General features: G+C 34.7%; 1 protein-coding gene across 1 annotated transcript; it reads left to right on the top strand.

Annotated features, from left to right (window-relative positions):
* Nucleotides 1–440: 440 nt before the first annotated feature.
* Nucleotides 441–6,470, top strand: LOC149937557 (venom allergen 5-like). Its single transcript, XM_090154192.1, has 7 exons — nt 441–503; nt 3,898–4,109; nt 4,865–4,940; nt 5,071–5,114; nt 5,440–5,568; nt 5,849–5,955; nt 6,375–6,470. Exons 2-7 carry the CDS (start codon nt 3,900–3,902, stop codon nt 6,409–6,411), a joined length of 603 nt encoding a protein of 200 aa, XP_090010318.1. The 5' UTR covers nt 441–503; nt 3,898–3,899; the 3' UTR covers nt 6,412–6,470.
* The last annotated feature ends 9,463 nt before the right edge of the window (nt 6,471–15,933 follow it).

Raw genomic sequence — 15,933 nt, 5'->3', positions numbered from 1 at the left:
TAATCGTACTAAGCTGAAGTAAAGTAATTTTATAAGTACTTAGATAATTTAAAAGCAACGTCGTACGATAAAGCTAATAATGGGTTTAAGGTGTCACCGCCGAGATATTAATTTATTTTTATTATTTCACTAAATTATATAAAGCAGTTGAGCACGGAAAATAAACGTGACCTTTCCACAATGAGCATACTGTAGATGCCACTATACCTGAACGGTACTAGCAAAAACTCAAAGCCTAACAAAGTTTCAATTACAAATTGCTTAAACTCCGTATTATTTATTCAGTCTCGACTCTCAAACGTTTTACATACCGCCATGTAGATTCCGTTGAAACGTAGGATGTTACGTCAATACGAATTCATAAATATGAGGCAGAATTTCAAAGTTCATTTTATATGGTTGGGTATCGAGTTTCCAAAGCAGATAATTTTTCCTCGTAGGAATAGTTCAGTAAGGAAATAACGTACGGTTACGGTTATAAACTGAAAAGAAGAATAGTACTGGTAAGTTTGTACCAGTAAATAATCCCTGAACGTCCATAGGGTGCGATAGAAATTGAATTTGACCTAACGGACTAAACTAAACGAAGAACTAGCTTACAAGAAATAGTGCTTTCGTTATAAAAATGGAAAATCAGAGAATTACGCTAGCGCCTGTAATTTTAGTACGTTATTGGTACTACGTAGGAAGTCTACGATATCATGTATAGATGGTCTACGATATCAAGTATAGATGTTGGAAAATTGCTCAATAACACAGCGGGGGAAAAAAACCCACGGATAGGTGTTTTTTACTTTTATCTCTCCGCTATATGTTTATATTTGTTTTTAAATTTATTCCGCATCAGTGTGTCACTAATTAACAAGCTTTCAATCATGAAACTTGCTCTTATTATTTAAATAAATTAAACCAGTTTATCGTTTACCCGAGTTCTTGTTCGTCACTGCGAAGCGCTGCTGCTATTAAACTTCAACAATAGTATAAAACAAGATGGAAAACCCAAATATGAACTCTCCTCGTAGGAATGCGAGATCATCAATGGGGATATTATCCCGGGCTCTATTTAAGTACTTGCATCGTTTACTAGATTCGCTTTTATGCGAGTTTTTTCGAAAACAAATGAAATGAAAAGCCTGGTTCGATTCCCGTCCGGCACGCATGTATTCTTTTCCACCCAAGATTAAATTAATTTTTCGCTTACATTCTAAGACTTTGCCCCGTGAAGTCCACTGCGATGAGTTTATAAGGAAAGCTGTTTCATGCGAAATCCTACAAATATTAAGTAACAGATACTACCACTTTAAGCTTCAGGAACCTCTGTTTTACATAAACTCGTACCTCCGCAAAGTAATTAAGAAGTGTTGCAATTATAACAATATTAAAAATAATTCAACGATGGCTAAATGTTACATAAAATGACTTTTGCATGCCTCTTTAAACTAAGATTTATAAAGCCCAAAACGAAAATATGTGCACCTCATGTATAGTCTAAAATGTCAAAAAATAAGAAACAGACCTCAAGCCATGTTTCCTTTATGACTTTCATAAGATTTTAAAAGTTGCTTTTATGAAAATTCGCTCATATTTGGGGTTAATTCTTTAAAGAAAAAAATGTTTAGGCTAGCTAAACAATTTGTTTCCTTCCAAACTAGATAAAACTTCGAGATAAAACCAAATTGCAAAGGATTTCGCCTTCAAAGTTGCCCTTTCAATTTAGATAAATTTAAATTTCAAAGGCTGCTTTCGAAGGCTTGCACAGTTTCATGTTATAAAACATTTGGTGTCTTAAATCTGACCTTGCGAATGGAGTGATTAGTGACCACTATACTTACAACAAAGCGTTAAAAGTTCCGAAATGATATATCTTCCATATTGAAAGAATAAACCATACGTACATCAAACTTCAATACCATTGGAGAATTCTCGGTTTGGCACGAGAATCTCGCGTGTTGATACGTTTTTAATATAAATGACACCTAAATGACAATTTTACGACACCCGAATTTTTTTAAATACATAATCAAACTTCAATACAATAGGAGAATTCTCGGTTTGGCACGAGAAACTCGCGTGTTCATACGTTTTAAATCTAAAAGACACTTTAATGATAATTTTACGACTCCAGAAATTTTTTACATACATAATTGAAGCTAGCAAGCTGTGGCAGATATTACTTCTGTAGGCAACTCTGAAAGTTAAGGTATGATTTTTTTTTCAATGGTATTATCGTGTTGGCGATCGCGAGCCTTTTAGTATAACTGCGATTTATATGTTGTAGGAACAGATTAATATTATGAGTTGGTTTATTTGTGACGCACTTATCGTAAAATTAATCGTAAACGAAATAATTATTTCGATTAAAATTACTCTTATTACTTATCTAATATTATTTTTAGCTAAAAAGCATTTTTCGTTGACCTATAACAACGGAATAAATGTTTCACTTTCTCACATGATTAAGTAGTTGCAGGGTGTGTGCGTAATTTACAGGAAATCTCAAGGTTTTTTCGTTTTTTATGTCATTAAGAGAGCGTACATCTAAAATACTTGATGGGCCTTAAGTAGCGCCGACTCATTTAACGTAACGCGAAAGGGGGGTTTGTTATACCGGTACTGAATTCGGTTGTGGGAAAGGGTCTCCTTAATTATACGTAACATAATCAAAGCTTGATTCCAGAAGCTAAATAATCAATAAATTAAAGTTTGTCACAATTTAGTTCTGACTTTTCTCAGTTAGCACAGTGTGATTGGTTTTTCTTAATGTAGACAACAGAACCTTAAATTTGATTTTATTAAATAATTTTAAAGTTTATGGTTCTATAATAATTGAAGGAGGTTTGAGTATTGGTGACGTTTTAAGGTTTTGGGGGTCTTACCATTGGTTACTTCTGTTAACAAGGAGTAGGAGTTGCCAAAAACGTCAACTTATTGCGGTATATAATTTCTGAACAGCCCCAGACGGCAGATGAATATAGGCACATGCCTAAGTTGAAAATGAAACCACCAAATTGGCACCTTCCAAATTTTGGAGAAGCTGTCTCTTGGTGCTTTATGTATTATCGAACAACAGTAAGCTTTATTCTCCGTAAAAGTTGTACCATATAAAAATGTGGTTTAAAAAGTTTACAATTTTCCTACCTTAAACGGTAGCAAATTCAGCGATATTGCTATTCAAAACTTGCTCGGTCTTTTTAAAAATAAACAGTGTAATTCCCTTTCTTCGCTCTTGCTCACTTGTCACTTCGTTTACATAAATATCTCAAACGACCAGTCCACTCGATTACGGCTGCTGGGGAAAAGTGTCAAATCCCATCCACACTAGCAATACGTTGGACTAGAAAGCGATAATAGCCAACTCATGTTAAGTGCTGATCGACCTAAACTAAGTATTAGCGTTGGGAAATCCAGGCGAGTAATCACTAGGCCAGAACCAGAATCCACAAATTCCTTCGTTGACATAAGCATTAACAGAATTACAGTAAAAATAGAGACGCAAATTAATTTGAAATACCTCGCCGTAAACATTTCAATGGAATTCAAAAACGTGGTTTTCTGATAAACTAATATTTCTTTCACGTAAGGGTAAATAAACCACCTTATTTTCACAACTTTGAATTAGCAACTCTATAACCAAAATATACTGAATTCCCAGTGTTTTTCGCCTACTGTTTAAGACATTATTATCGCAGATAGCATGAGCTACCCTCTCCAAACATTTAATGCACCATTCGTGATTGACTATATTTTATTATTGGGAACATTATTGCCCGACATTCAAATACGAACCCATATTAAAAAACGCAGTTTGCTAGAAAATGCACATAATTGAATGCTTTTTGATATCGATGTATACGAATGAACAAAATGTATTAGAGTTCAACAGAATTTGTTTTTCAGAAATGAAGAATTTCATGAAATTGTTAGTAATATTTGGTACACTATGTTTGATGATTCACCGTGCTTTTTCAAAATGCAACGTTAAAGAAGTTTCGAAATCGGATGTAAAAAGCGTCCTAAATAAACACAACGCGCTCAGGGCTACAGTTGCCAGCGGAAATGCCGTTGGTCCAGATGGTAAACTGCCTCCAGCAAAAAATATCGGAAATCTGGTATGGATAATATTTCATCTAATGTACCCTTATCTTATTTATTTGGCCAAAAACCGTGTGAAATCATTGCACTTCCCATTCGTAACCCTGAACCCTAAATAGGGCTATAAAATCTTTGAATATTCGAATTAAAAACTAGTATACTAGTAAAAAAACTGGGCTATATGCATATGTTCATTAAAACCAAATACGGGATATAAAATCCATGTATACTGGAACAAAAACAGGACTTCAATTTAAACGCACATATAGAAAATAAAACAGGACAGGTCTTTGAAATATCTGTAATTATAAACAAAGATACAACGCTAATGATCAAGCTCCAAATGGGCGACTGACAGAAGGCTGGTGGAGTGCTAGTGGAGCAAGGTGTTTGGCCCCTGAAACGTTCTGATTTAAATGCATTTTAAAATTGTGTACCTTCAAGCATAAGCCTCACTATAAAAGCAAGCTTGAATTATTCACTAAATATTTGTGTGTTTTGATTTGACGTGATATTAATGCGCTATATTATGATGTTATAGCAATATCAAATTAGAGTTGAAATTAGTGAATTGAGAGGAAAATATTATCTCCTATCACTAAATATATTTAAGATTTTGATTCGAGCTGGTTTCAAAGTACTTTTTAATAACTTAATAATTATATCAACTTAAAATTGAAACGAGTTACTGATAAGCCGAAAATAATCTCCACAACAATTAACCTTTCTAATTTATCTCTATGGGCTACGTACTATTATTGTTTCTTTCCAGAAATGGAACGACGGTCTGTCGAAAGCGGCGCAAGACTGGGCTGCCAACTGTTTATTCAAACATAATTCACCTTCAGGTATAAAGGAAAGTTTTTTATGTACCTTTTTTATCACCACATTGAGATTTGCTTAACACGAATTAAAAATTTTACCAATTTCTTTGCGGGGTAAATATGTTGAAGAACTAAGTTTCTTATTCACTTTCAGTAAAGGGTTTTAAATCTGTTGGCCAAAATCTCTTCAAAAAATTTGTAAGTTGAAAATTTTATTTCATGAAACAATATAAAAGGTGCACAAAATTTTTATTTCAAGATTTTAAAAGTGGAATTCAACATTTTCAAGCGTTATTATAGTGGTTCACATAAAGAAGAAATAATTTTTATTCTATACTTTTTATCGTATAATAATGGTCAGAAATATGGGGGCTTTAAAAAGCATCTTAATATATGGCAGTTACAATATGTTTTTTTTATAAAATTACATATCCACCCGTTTTTCATAAAAGGCTTATTACCTTTTTCTAAATTATGATCAATTTAATTAATTTCTTGTCGAAATAACAAAATTTTCGTTTAGCATTCAGCTAAACTGACCTCTTGTAATTACGAGGAGGCCATTCAATCTTGGTACAATGAGATTAAGGATTACAGAAACTCGCAGCGACAACCTTTCAAATTCACGTCTAAGACAGGACATTTAACTCAAGTAAGAAGTTTTATTTTCATCAAGTTCCTTTTTAGAAAAACAAAAAGCGGAAGCAAATGTTTGAATTTTTTCTGTCATTTTGGTCTCGATTTCCCGAGAGTTTCGGTATTGGAAAAGAAAGAACTAAAATTACAGTCTGTATTCCAGGACATTGCCCAAGTGGATGTGTGTTTAATCCTTTAGAAAGGTTTTCTTTAATAGAATTCCGAACAATACAGAAGTTAAAAGGCGAAGTCTTTCTTCAATATTTCCAGGTTATACAACTTTCTTTCCTTTATAGCTTGTTTGGGCGACTACAACTCATGTCGGATGTGCATGTTCCATTGATGACGAAAAGGATCCTAATGGATGGTACACTTATAATGTCGTTTGCAACTACGGACCTGCGTATGTACCATTACTTATGAATTCACAATTTTTTTGAAATTAAGGTTAGAACAAAAATTATTGATCGATCCACCCCGAGTATTAACACCGTGAACCATGGTGTTCTTCTAATACTTGCATACGGTTCATGGCCCACATTAATACTTGTTTCTTAACAACATTAAAAACGTTTTTAATATAACGGTAGAATAAAGGCTCGATTCAGCTTAGTCATTATTAAAAAAAATTAAAGTTACTAGTAAATGCTACGTAAAGTATAGAAGTTGTAATATTGAAATTAGCACTGATTTAGCATAAACGTTAAATTTATGTATCCCGTTACCTCATCAAGAAAGTGATTTGATGTTCAGATTTTATTATTTGCTCGTTACATGGCTTTTCTAATATTCTGGTTACAATTTTTATGTGGTTTCTTACAGTGGAAATTTGTTAGAAAGCAGCATGTATGCCGTGTAATTTTAAACCAAATGTAAAACGATCTCTCAACGAATAAGAATAAATTTGTCGTTTTTGAAGATTTGATTCTTTTAACTGCATTCATATTATCAATATTTTTCAGCATATATCTGGTGCTTCCGGGCTTATTGTACACTTTTAAGTAGCAATGTTTCAAAATGTGGTGCTATACTCTCGTCAAAATTGCTAAATACTGTAACACCAAATAATAGATGATGCCTTGGTTATTCGCCTAGCTCATTATTATAATATATGTTCACGAAATAACAACTTCAAAAGTAATCAACGTTTAATTAGCGAAATCCAAGTGGTTCTCGCCTGCAAAATTGTAATCCGTGTTAATAAAGCACATCTCAATAATATTTTATAATTTTAATCTTGGATTACTTCGCAATTAGAACTTCCGTAGTTTTGGTAAACCCGCCTTATTTGTTTAATACCTTGAACCGTTTTATCCGGTGTTACTTCTCGGAAACCTTCGATGAACCACAACCTTGAACCTGTCCGTGGTGGAAGGGAGTAGCATGTAGGGCTACAACTCCCCATGCTGGCCAATCAAGTTTCTGCTTCTTCTTTAAGCCAAGGTGAGAGGCATCGTTCTGACGGGTAAGTGGTACCAAGGAAGCCAAAATACAGTATCGCTAACGATTCCCTCGGGTACCAGGCAAAACCCCGTTGTCTTCCAGCCCTCCGCCCTAACAGTGGATTAAGGTGCGGCAACTCTTTTTTTTCCTCTTTACTCGTGGGAACTTCATGGATTTTTAAAACAACAAAAACCAGCTCTAATCTGGGGATGGGCGTATCTTCGGATGCTGCCTGCTCTTCAACAACCTCAGGTCTTGGGTGATGCCGAGCGCGAATTTTAGGGTCTGCCTCCGTTAGTGCCCAGCATTTGGTACAAGGATCCAAGGGAGACAATACTCAGACTGAAGGAAGTAAGGTAAGCGCTTCTGAGGCTCACAATCGCAATAGAAACCAGCGTCGTAAGACTCCAAAGAAGTTGGCAGAAGACTCTACAAAAGGTAAATTTATAACACTAATACGCGATGTCTATATCATTATCCGATATGGCACCGGTGAAAGAAAGGAATCTGAAGAGAAAACCAACTTGAAGGTCAAATTGCGCCACATGATTCTAGCCCCTAGCTTCCCGAAAGAGCGAAGGAGCCCTAGTAACAGCGAGAAAACGTCACCTAACCCAGTATACCGCCTAGAAAATTGGGTTTTTCCTGAAAAGGCGAAATCCCCAGTTAGTACCAAAGAATATGGAGAGAAGAGACAAAAGAGTTGGAACGGAGGATATTTTCCACCGATGACCGTTTGCCCCGAATTTCACCTATAGGAAAATCCTAACCAAAACTAACTACACACCCGACCCTACAAAAAAGACTTCACCAGTTTCTCCCACCCGGAAGAGAAAAACATCATAACGAGAACGCAGGGAACGAGAAGGACAGTTCTGGGACGGTTGCCAGTTGGACCATTCGAGAGTAAGGACAGTTCGAGAGTTCGGATAGAGAAACAACAACGTCCCCTAAGAACCATCGTAGTCGGCACTTAGTAACTTAAATTCGCAATAAAGTTGAAAAAGATGCACGTCGCACCAAATATTAATCCAATCCTCCCTCGAAACACATCGGAATTGAACACGAAAACAAACTCCTACGTCATCCCCAAAAGAAGAAACCGCCCGTGAAGAGCAATCAGTCGAGACAATGCATAATTGAACCTGAAGGAACCAATAGTCTAGGGACGTTTGAAGCCAGCCACGTCTTCAGGACAAATGTCAATCCACCGACTACGAACGTTAAGTTGAAAATGTCCATATCCCCAGAACCGGGTTAAAAAATCTTTTCCCTTTTAAAAAGAAATACCATAGTTAAGACAAAATCAACCCCTGGGTCCACCGATATCCTATTCCTTCATCCCCTGTCCAAAGGTTTTGAAATCTTACCCCAAAACTCGTCACAGCATAATCGACCCGTATATAACCGTCTCCCGCCATTTTCCTTCATATTCTCCTGCGCATCTGTAGGAACCAGTTAGTTGGCCTCTTCTCTCCCGTAAATTTTAAACGTAAATATTTATTTTTGTTTTACCCCTAACTTAAAATGGCCCCAAACCCAAAAGGAGCCGAATTTGAATATTGCGAGTAGCATTGTAAAAGTGTATTGTGTACCTCGTTTATAGCAGTGTGTCAATAAAATTAGTTTTTCGATCAAATTACTGCTAAATGGTAAATGGTTACTATCGCGGTTCACGAATCCCAACTCCTTTTTCCCCTTTTCATTGCCTATCAAATTCGCTTCCTCGGATCTGAGACCATTAAACTTATTAAAATTTACCGTTGCAGTTGTTTAGAAAGTTATTACCACATACAGGCCTAGGCTGCCACTTAGGTGATATATATGGCATCAGCGTTTCGAACGTCGAAAAATCACGAAATCCACTGTTCCAAACGAACCTTTCCAATAATAAACGTGGGTTACGTGGGTGCAAAGGTAGCATCACTCGCACCATTGAATTTAGCAGCCAATAGCATTTGGTTTCAGACAATTATTTTTAGGGGTGGATGACTTTTGATGATTTCGTCATCTGAACAAAGAATATATAATTATATTTTGAGACGCGAAATTATCCGCGACCGGTCTCAAGCGCGTACTTATTCACTCTGGCTCGTCTCGGGACCGTATCATTCGAAACTCTAACGATAAGTCTATACTCGGGCTCATTTTTCAACTTTCTTTGGAACGCGGACTTACATGTTGTCAGTCCCATCTCATAACAATAAAGGGTCTAGTCTTAGATCGTAAATTAGACAATATTCATTTTTCTCGGCTCGTGCTGAAAATGGCTTACACTTTTTCGTATGGTCTAAGCAGAGGCTTGTGATTTAAGGAAATTTAGAAGGGAGTAAAAATGATGCTTTTAATTTGAAACATTCTACTTCAGAAAACGAAAAGTCTGTGAACACAGGGATATTCCGTAATCTAACTTCTGGTACAAGTAAAAAATAAGTTTATTGTAATCATTGTGTATATTCGTATACATTTCAGTTCTAATCAGCTATTCTATAAATGCACATTAGGGTGTCCCGAAAACGTTTTATTTGGTTTTCCTTACCGCAAGACCTCCTAAAATTTGCGTAATTGATTGTAGATTACCAAAATAATTTTTAAAATAAAATAAAACTATATCTTTAGAGTTCTACCGATCTTCAAAGTTTTGAAAATTTATAATATTTATGGTAATATTTCGCTATGCTTAATTTCGGCTCCTGAACTAAATATAAAAAAATATTTACTTTTTGTTCTATTTAGGTGTAATACCTAAGAGATAAGGGAGTGTGTATACCGATAAGGGGCCCCTGTGGGCGGGGGAAACGGGGGTGAAACGGGCCCCTACAGGGGCCCCCCATTTGCGGCAATATTCGGCGGGGTCAATAGGTTAGATGATTTACGATGTTACCCTGGGTCAATAGGTTATCTGCCCCTATGGCGGTGTGGACAACGATGTTATGCAAACAGCTATAAACCGTTAAATAGGGGAAAAGGTGGTGAAACAGGCCCCTGTAGGGGCCCCATTTTGCGTACATTTTCGGCAGGTCAAAAGATTAGCTGATTTACGATGTTAGCTGATTTACGAGGTTATACCACCTCATAAAACCTGGGTCAATAGGTTATCTGCCCCTATTCGGCAGGTGGTGTGGACAACGATGTTATGCAAACAGCTATAAACCGTCATAGTGAATGTCTGGCCCCCCTGTCTTTCGAGTTAGTAATAAATAGTTCAAAGGGTTTACGATGTTAGCTGATTTACGATGTTACCCTGGGTCAATAGGTTATCTGCACCTATTCGGCATGTGGTGTGGACAACGATGTTATGCAAACAGCTATAAACCGTCATAGTTAATGTCTGGCACCTGTCTTTCGAGTTGGTAGTTCAATGGGTTTTCGCCGACAAACACTTTAAAACACTTTCGGGCCCCCAAGGGTACCGTAAAATAGCGGGTGGTCATCGGTAAAAGTGTTTTGAAAAAAAAGAGCAGAGTGTATACAAATTATAAGGTTTTATTATTGCTCCCAATCGCTAGAAATTGGCTTTTTTTTCCATGCACTATAAATCGCAGCAGTTTGCCAGAATTAGTTTTATCTGTCCGAAATAATTAATGTACCCAAAATTGGACCGCCAGTTTATTATTCTTTTTAGGGGGATCTCTATGGGCGTTTAACATTACAATAAAGCTAAAAGGTCCAGTTTGGGGTACATTTGGTCCAAAATGGGGTACATAGGGGCGAAAATGGTGACTTTGGTCGTTTTTAGGGTACATTTGGTCCATTTGGGTTCATTTTTGGGTACATCCGAATTGCAATTGGAAAAACGAAGAGCCGTAATTTGTTCCACCCATCCCTAAACTCCTTAAATTTATTGCTATAATTTATTTATCGCTGGCGAACCCTAGAATATAATTAATAAGGACAAGTTATTTAAATTTAATTTAGAACTTTTGTTTACATGATTACGACTAATCCGATATGATATATAATCCGTTTAAATCGTAATTTATCTATATAATTGTAATTAATTCGACATTTTAAAGGGTTGAAACGAACTACCTTCTGCAACTTGTATAAATAATGTAATTAAAAGTTCTAACTCACGTATTTGTAGTGTCTAGCCGCAGTATCGTCTGGCATACGAGGGACAGTGACCTCCCACCCCACCACACCCCACAGTCGCATTCGAATCTTCTTTAACTAAGAACTCTCTGCATAATTAATTTTTATAAAGTAAAAAAATAACCTTATTAATAGTTAATTAATAAGCTATATAAATAATTATGCTTTATATGCTTTACGTAATGTGTTTACTTCTATATTAAGCTATTTTAAATACCATTATTGTCTCAAGTACATACCATAAATATAATATAGCAAATTTGAGTGTGTGTATTGACAATATAAATACCAAAATATTAAAAAAAATAACCTTGTTTAGCGTTTAACGATTATAAATTTATTATCAATGATTGTTATATAGTGATATACCATTTCTTATCTTGATAAGTTTACAGATAGATGTAACCATTATTACGTTACAATGCGGTTTTTGTTATGGAACCAATGAAAATAAGCTTTAAAATTTGCTTATCTTTGAAAAAGAGTCTCTTATTTCCAAGAACTTGTATAATTATCTAGAATGTACTAGAGCTATTAGATATTTTGGATGAAAGGCGATCTAAAATTTATGCTTGTTTACTTAATTATTTCATTTAACCTCATTTTGGGTATGATCACTCTAGTACAAACATTGATCATAATCGATATCCTGAAACAATCATCAAATTGATAATATTATATTTTTAATGATTAATTAATCGCTTGTTTTATTTTTTTATTACCTTAAGACATTTTCTCGTTATTTAATAAATTAATTGTACATTATTTATCGTTATTTAGTTTTTCGTTGAGCAAAGTTTTTTGTCTATGATTATTTGATAAAAAACGGCTCTTATTCACAAGAACTTGTATATTTATCGAGAATGTACTAGCGCTATTAGATATTTTGGAGGAAAGGCGATCTAAAATTTATGTCTATTTACTTAATTATTCCATTTCACTCTAGCCTTAACCCAACCAGTGTTTATTCTTTATATTTAAATAAAGCATATGATGTTTTTTATATTGACAACACTCAGATTAAACAGAAGCGAAGATATAAGAAAAGGTTTTTATTGGAATATCCATTTCAGAAGACCAACGTCAGTGAATGAATTGGGCTAAATTTGGAATGATGTAATGAATAAGGGAATTATACATAACATAAAACTGAATTGTTGGAAGATACAGGGTTATATCAAATGAAGGTGCTGAATAAGTAAACGTTATCTGAAACACTTAACTTGGAAGAAAATCAAAATAGGGCTGATATTATTTCTACCCTCAGAACCCACATTTTATACTTTATATACGGAGATCCCACAAAAATCGAGAACAGTTTATGAATAGACTCGGTTCGAGTAAAACGTATGTGTTTGTCTTCTTCGAATATAATCCAAATGGGTCGAAACAAATATATTCAGTGTCCAAGTTGCGATAAACGAATACGTGGCTATAGATTAAGAACCCATAAATGTAAACGTACATCGTGTACAACATGCAATAAATCGTTTAAATCACAACTGAGTCGGCATATTACACGGTGCAGTCTAAGCCCTCACAAAGTAAACTTAGGTAAAGTATAAGCGGAAATTGATAAACAACGAGTCCGCGCAGAAGCCGTTGCTCGATCGGGACTACCATCGCATCTTTTTGGAAATTTGACAAGTGCTTGGGTGGAACAAATGAAAACCCCTAAACGAATAAACCAAGATATAGAACTTAGACCATGGCAGAAAAGTTTATTGGAACATTTAATTCTCTCAGACAGAAAAATAATATTTCTAATAGGAAAAGATGGAAATGAAGGAAAATCGTGGATGTTAAATTACTTGAAATCCCGTAAGCCCGACTTTGTACATTGTCAGCAAGTGACAGTTTCGGGGAGTGAAATTCTTTTTCAATTGAAAAAAGTTTGCTCTGGTGTGAACCACTTTTTCTTTAACACCTTGAGAAGTATAAAAATATGCGACGAACACTTGGCAGTATTTGAAAGTTTAAAAGATGGTGAAATTGTTAGTACGAAATATAATTGTGTGAGTATAAATATTAGTACTCCAAATGTAGTTTGTGTTTTTGGAAATTATATGCCTGAATCTTACGGTTTAAGTTCTGATAGAATTGTACGATTTTATATAAAAAATAATTATTTATGTAAATATTAATTATGAAATATGTATAGTAGAAATGTTAATATAAAATTTGCATAATTGAGGACGTGTGAATATAAAAATAGTAAACTTAAGGTTGTTTGTGTTTAATTCCCGATTTTTTTTTGGTATATGTTCATATTATAGCCGTCCTCAGGTTATCTATATAAAAACAAATAATTGTATAAAAAATGAAAAGAAAGAATAATAAAATTGTTGATTTAAACCAGAAAAGGTATGTCGGTCAAATGTTTGCGTTTTCTTAAATTTATTTCATATACATTTCTACATGTTTTTATTTCACTGTAATAAAGTCTCTAACACTTATGAATAGATAATTGTGTAATTGATTTACAAGTTATTAGAGTTAGAAATTTAGTCTTAGCAATTGTTTTTTCACGCTTTATTTAAGTCAAGCAATAACATTTTTAAAAATGAAAGCTGTTAAACGAAATAAAATAAGCATTTCTGAACTTTTTATATTAATTATGTTTTATTATTTATAACGATATGGATTTCAATACATTTGAAGAAGCGAGTAAACTCAGCTTATCAGACTTGGGCAAAGTGGTTTTTAATTGATGGAGTTAAATAATAAAATATACTTCAGCTTTTGAATAAGATTTTTTTCTATCCAACCGATATCCTTTATATAAAAGCTGAAGTAATTTATCCATTCAATTCAACAAGCATTAAAAAACCCGGTTCAAGTCAGAATAGCTGTGCAAAGTACTAATAACGTAGAAAATGTTTTTGGGGGTTCCATTGACCTGATGAAACATTTTCATATGATAAAGTTACTGGACTGATAGAAGCTTCAGTGTTTTCAGAGCGAAGTCTTAATTGCATATTCTAAGTTTTTTTAAAAACAAGTTTATTTCTAAAAATGAAAAGGACATGTTTTATCGGGGGCAAACTTTTTCCGTGTGAATGGAGAAATGATAATTAAAGAGTTAGCTATTTACGATGCGGAAACGGAGAAGCACAACGTCTGGACCTTTAAACCACCATATCCGTATTCCAGTCTTACGGAAGACGATAAATGGCATTGTAGATGGTTGTATTGGAACATTTGCGATCTCCGTTGGGACGACGGACAGGAAGACTACAACACCCTAGGAGCCCTCGCGAATTATATAAAAGAACAAGGGTTAAAGTTTTTTTTGGAAAGGTTTAGTGAAGGCCAAAGTTTTATCGGATTTCATAGGAGTTAACGTCAAGAACGTCGAGGATTTAGACTGTCCTAAATTATCTACCATTCTTTGTATAAGTGCTCCTAAACATTGTCATTTTCACCGTGACCATAAAAATTGCGCCGTTGTGAAATCTCACAAAATCGATGTGTGGTACCGAAAAATCGGGTGTAAGAAAATATAAGTCGTTTTAATATTTTTTTTGTTTCATCACATTGGTTTTACGTTATGTCTGTTTTCTAAAATTACGTTTCTTAAATAGCGTAACGTATTAAAGTTGAATAAAGAGTTTTTCATTTTATTTTCATTTTAGTGTTTTTATAATATCTTTCTGACTACATGTGTATTGTTTAACTTCTTTCATTTTTAAAAATGTAATTGCTTGATTTAAATAAAGCGTGAAAATTATTAGTTTCGAAATGATATTTACAAATCTTATCCAATCTAAAGTCCATCGTTCGGGTATTAGTAAGTATTTCATACAAACTAACTTAAGTATTTTTAGAAGTGAAGAGAAAACACATTGTGAAAAACCAAATGAAAAGAGACTTTAAACGGTTTCAAAAATCTTAATATATCTATTTAAAAAATCCAACGTTTCGGAGGAACTGTTCCTCCTTCTTTTATCTCAGCATGTTTCCCCTTTTATCCTGGTTTATCTCCAAAAAATAGCCAAAAATCTTAAATCAGTAGGTCTCGATCCTATTTATCACCCACCGCCCAAATTGTCAGCTTTATTATGTAATAACAAATAACCAACTGCCCTCCTCGACAAGGCCATCATTTATAAAATCTCCTGTGATTGTGGTGATTATTACATTGGGCAATGCCCTCGACCATTTCATCAAAGGCGTAAAGAGCCCCAAAAATATAAACAACCCGTACAATAATTCTCCCCCTTAGCGAACACCTTCGTGTTTTTGGGGGCCATAATGCTAGGTGGGACTCAATAGACATACTAGCTCGACCCAAAAATTTTATAAAACAAATTTTAAGGTACGCGAATCCATCGAAATTTAAAAAATAAATCTGCGCAATGTTTAAACCGTGACGATGGTCCCTTTAACTTATACACGTTTTCTCCACTTTTTAAAACGTGTTTATGGGCCTCACCCTCTCACACACCCACAACAAACCAATTCCTCCCCTCGCAGAACCCACCCATTCAGACAATAGTAGCCTCGAGCCCATATAACACTTCGACGGGGGTCGACTCGCCTTTGAGAAAAAACGCCTCGCGGCTAAAGAACAGTAGCCTCCACTATATGTATGCATAAATATTTTTTCGTCCCAAAGTTTTACCATCGTACTGTCAGACTTTTAAAAATCCCTGAAGAAGGAGGAACAGTTCCTCCGAAACGTTCGATTTTTTAAATAAATATATTGTGAATTTTAAAAACGGTTAAAGTCTCTTTTCATTAAGTATTTTTAAATATTTGAATATCGGATTTGTATTTTGCCGCGTTAAAAGTAGAGTTTAGATGTATAGTCGTTTTAAGAAATACTCGTGATATAGGTTCA

The sequence above is a fragment of the Leiobunum rupestre genome, chromosome 7 (genome assembly GCF_980474605.1).
Source record: "Leiobunum rupestre chromosome 7, qqLeiRupe1.1.hap1, whole genome shotgun sequence".
Taxonomy (NCBI): domain Eukaryota; kingdom Metazoa; phylum Arthropoda; class Arachnida; order Opiliones; family Sclerosomatidae; genus Leiobunum; species Leiobunum rupestre.
The sequence above is the reverse complement of the archived record's forward strand: the minus strand, read 5'-3'. Positions and strand labels throughout refer to the sequence as shown.

What these genes read in the sequence shown, in the direction of transcription:
- LOC149937557 (XM_090154192.1), top strand. Translation starts at nt 3,900, where the DNA reads ATGAAGAATTTCATGAAATTGTTAGTAATATTTGGTACACTATGTTTG. An exon ending in AGACAGGACATTTAACTCAA is followed by an intron (nt 5,569 to 5,848) that starts GTAAGAAGTTTT and finishes TTTCCTTTATAG; the next exon opens with CTTGTTTGGGCGACTACAAC. An exon ending in GTTTGCAACTACGGACCTGC is followed by an intron (nt 5,956 to 6,374) that starts GTATGTACCATT and finishes GGTTTCTTACAG; the next exon opens with TGGAAATTTGTTAGAAAGCA.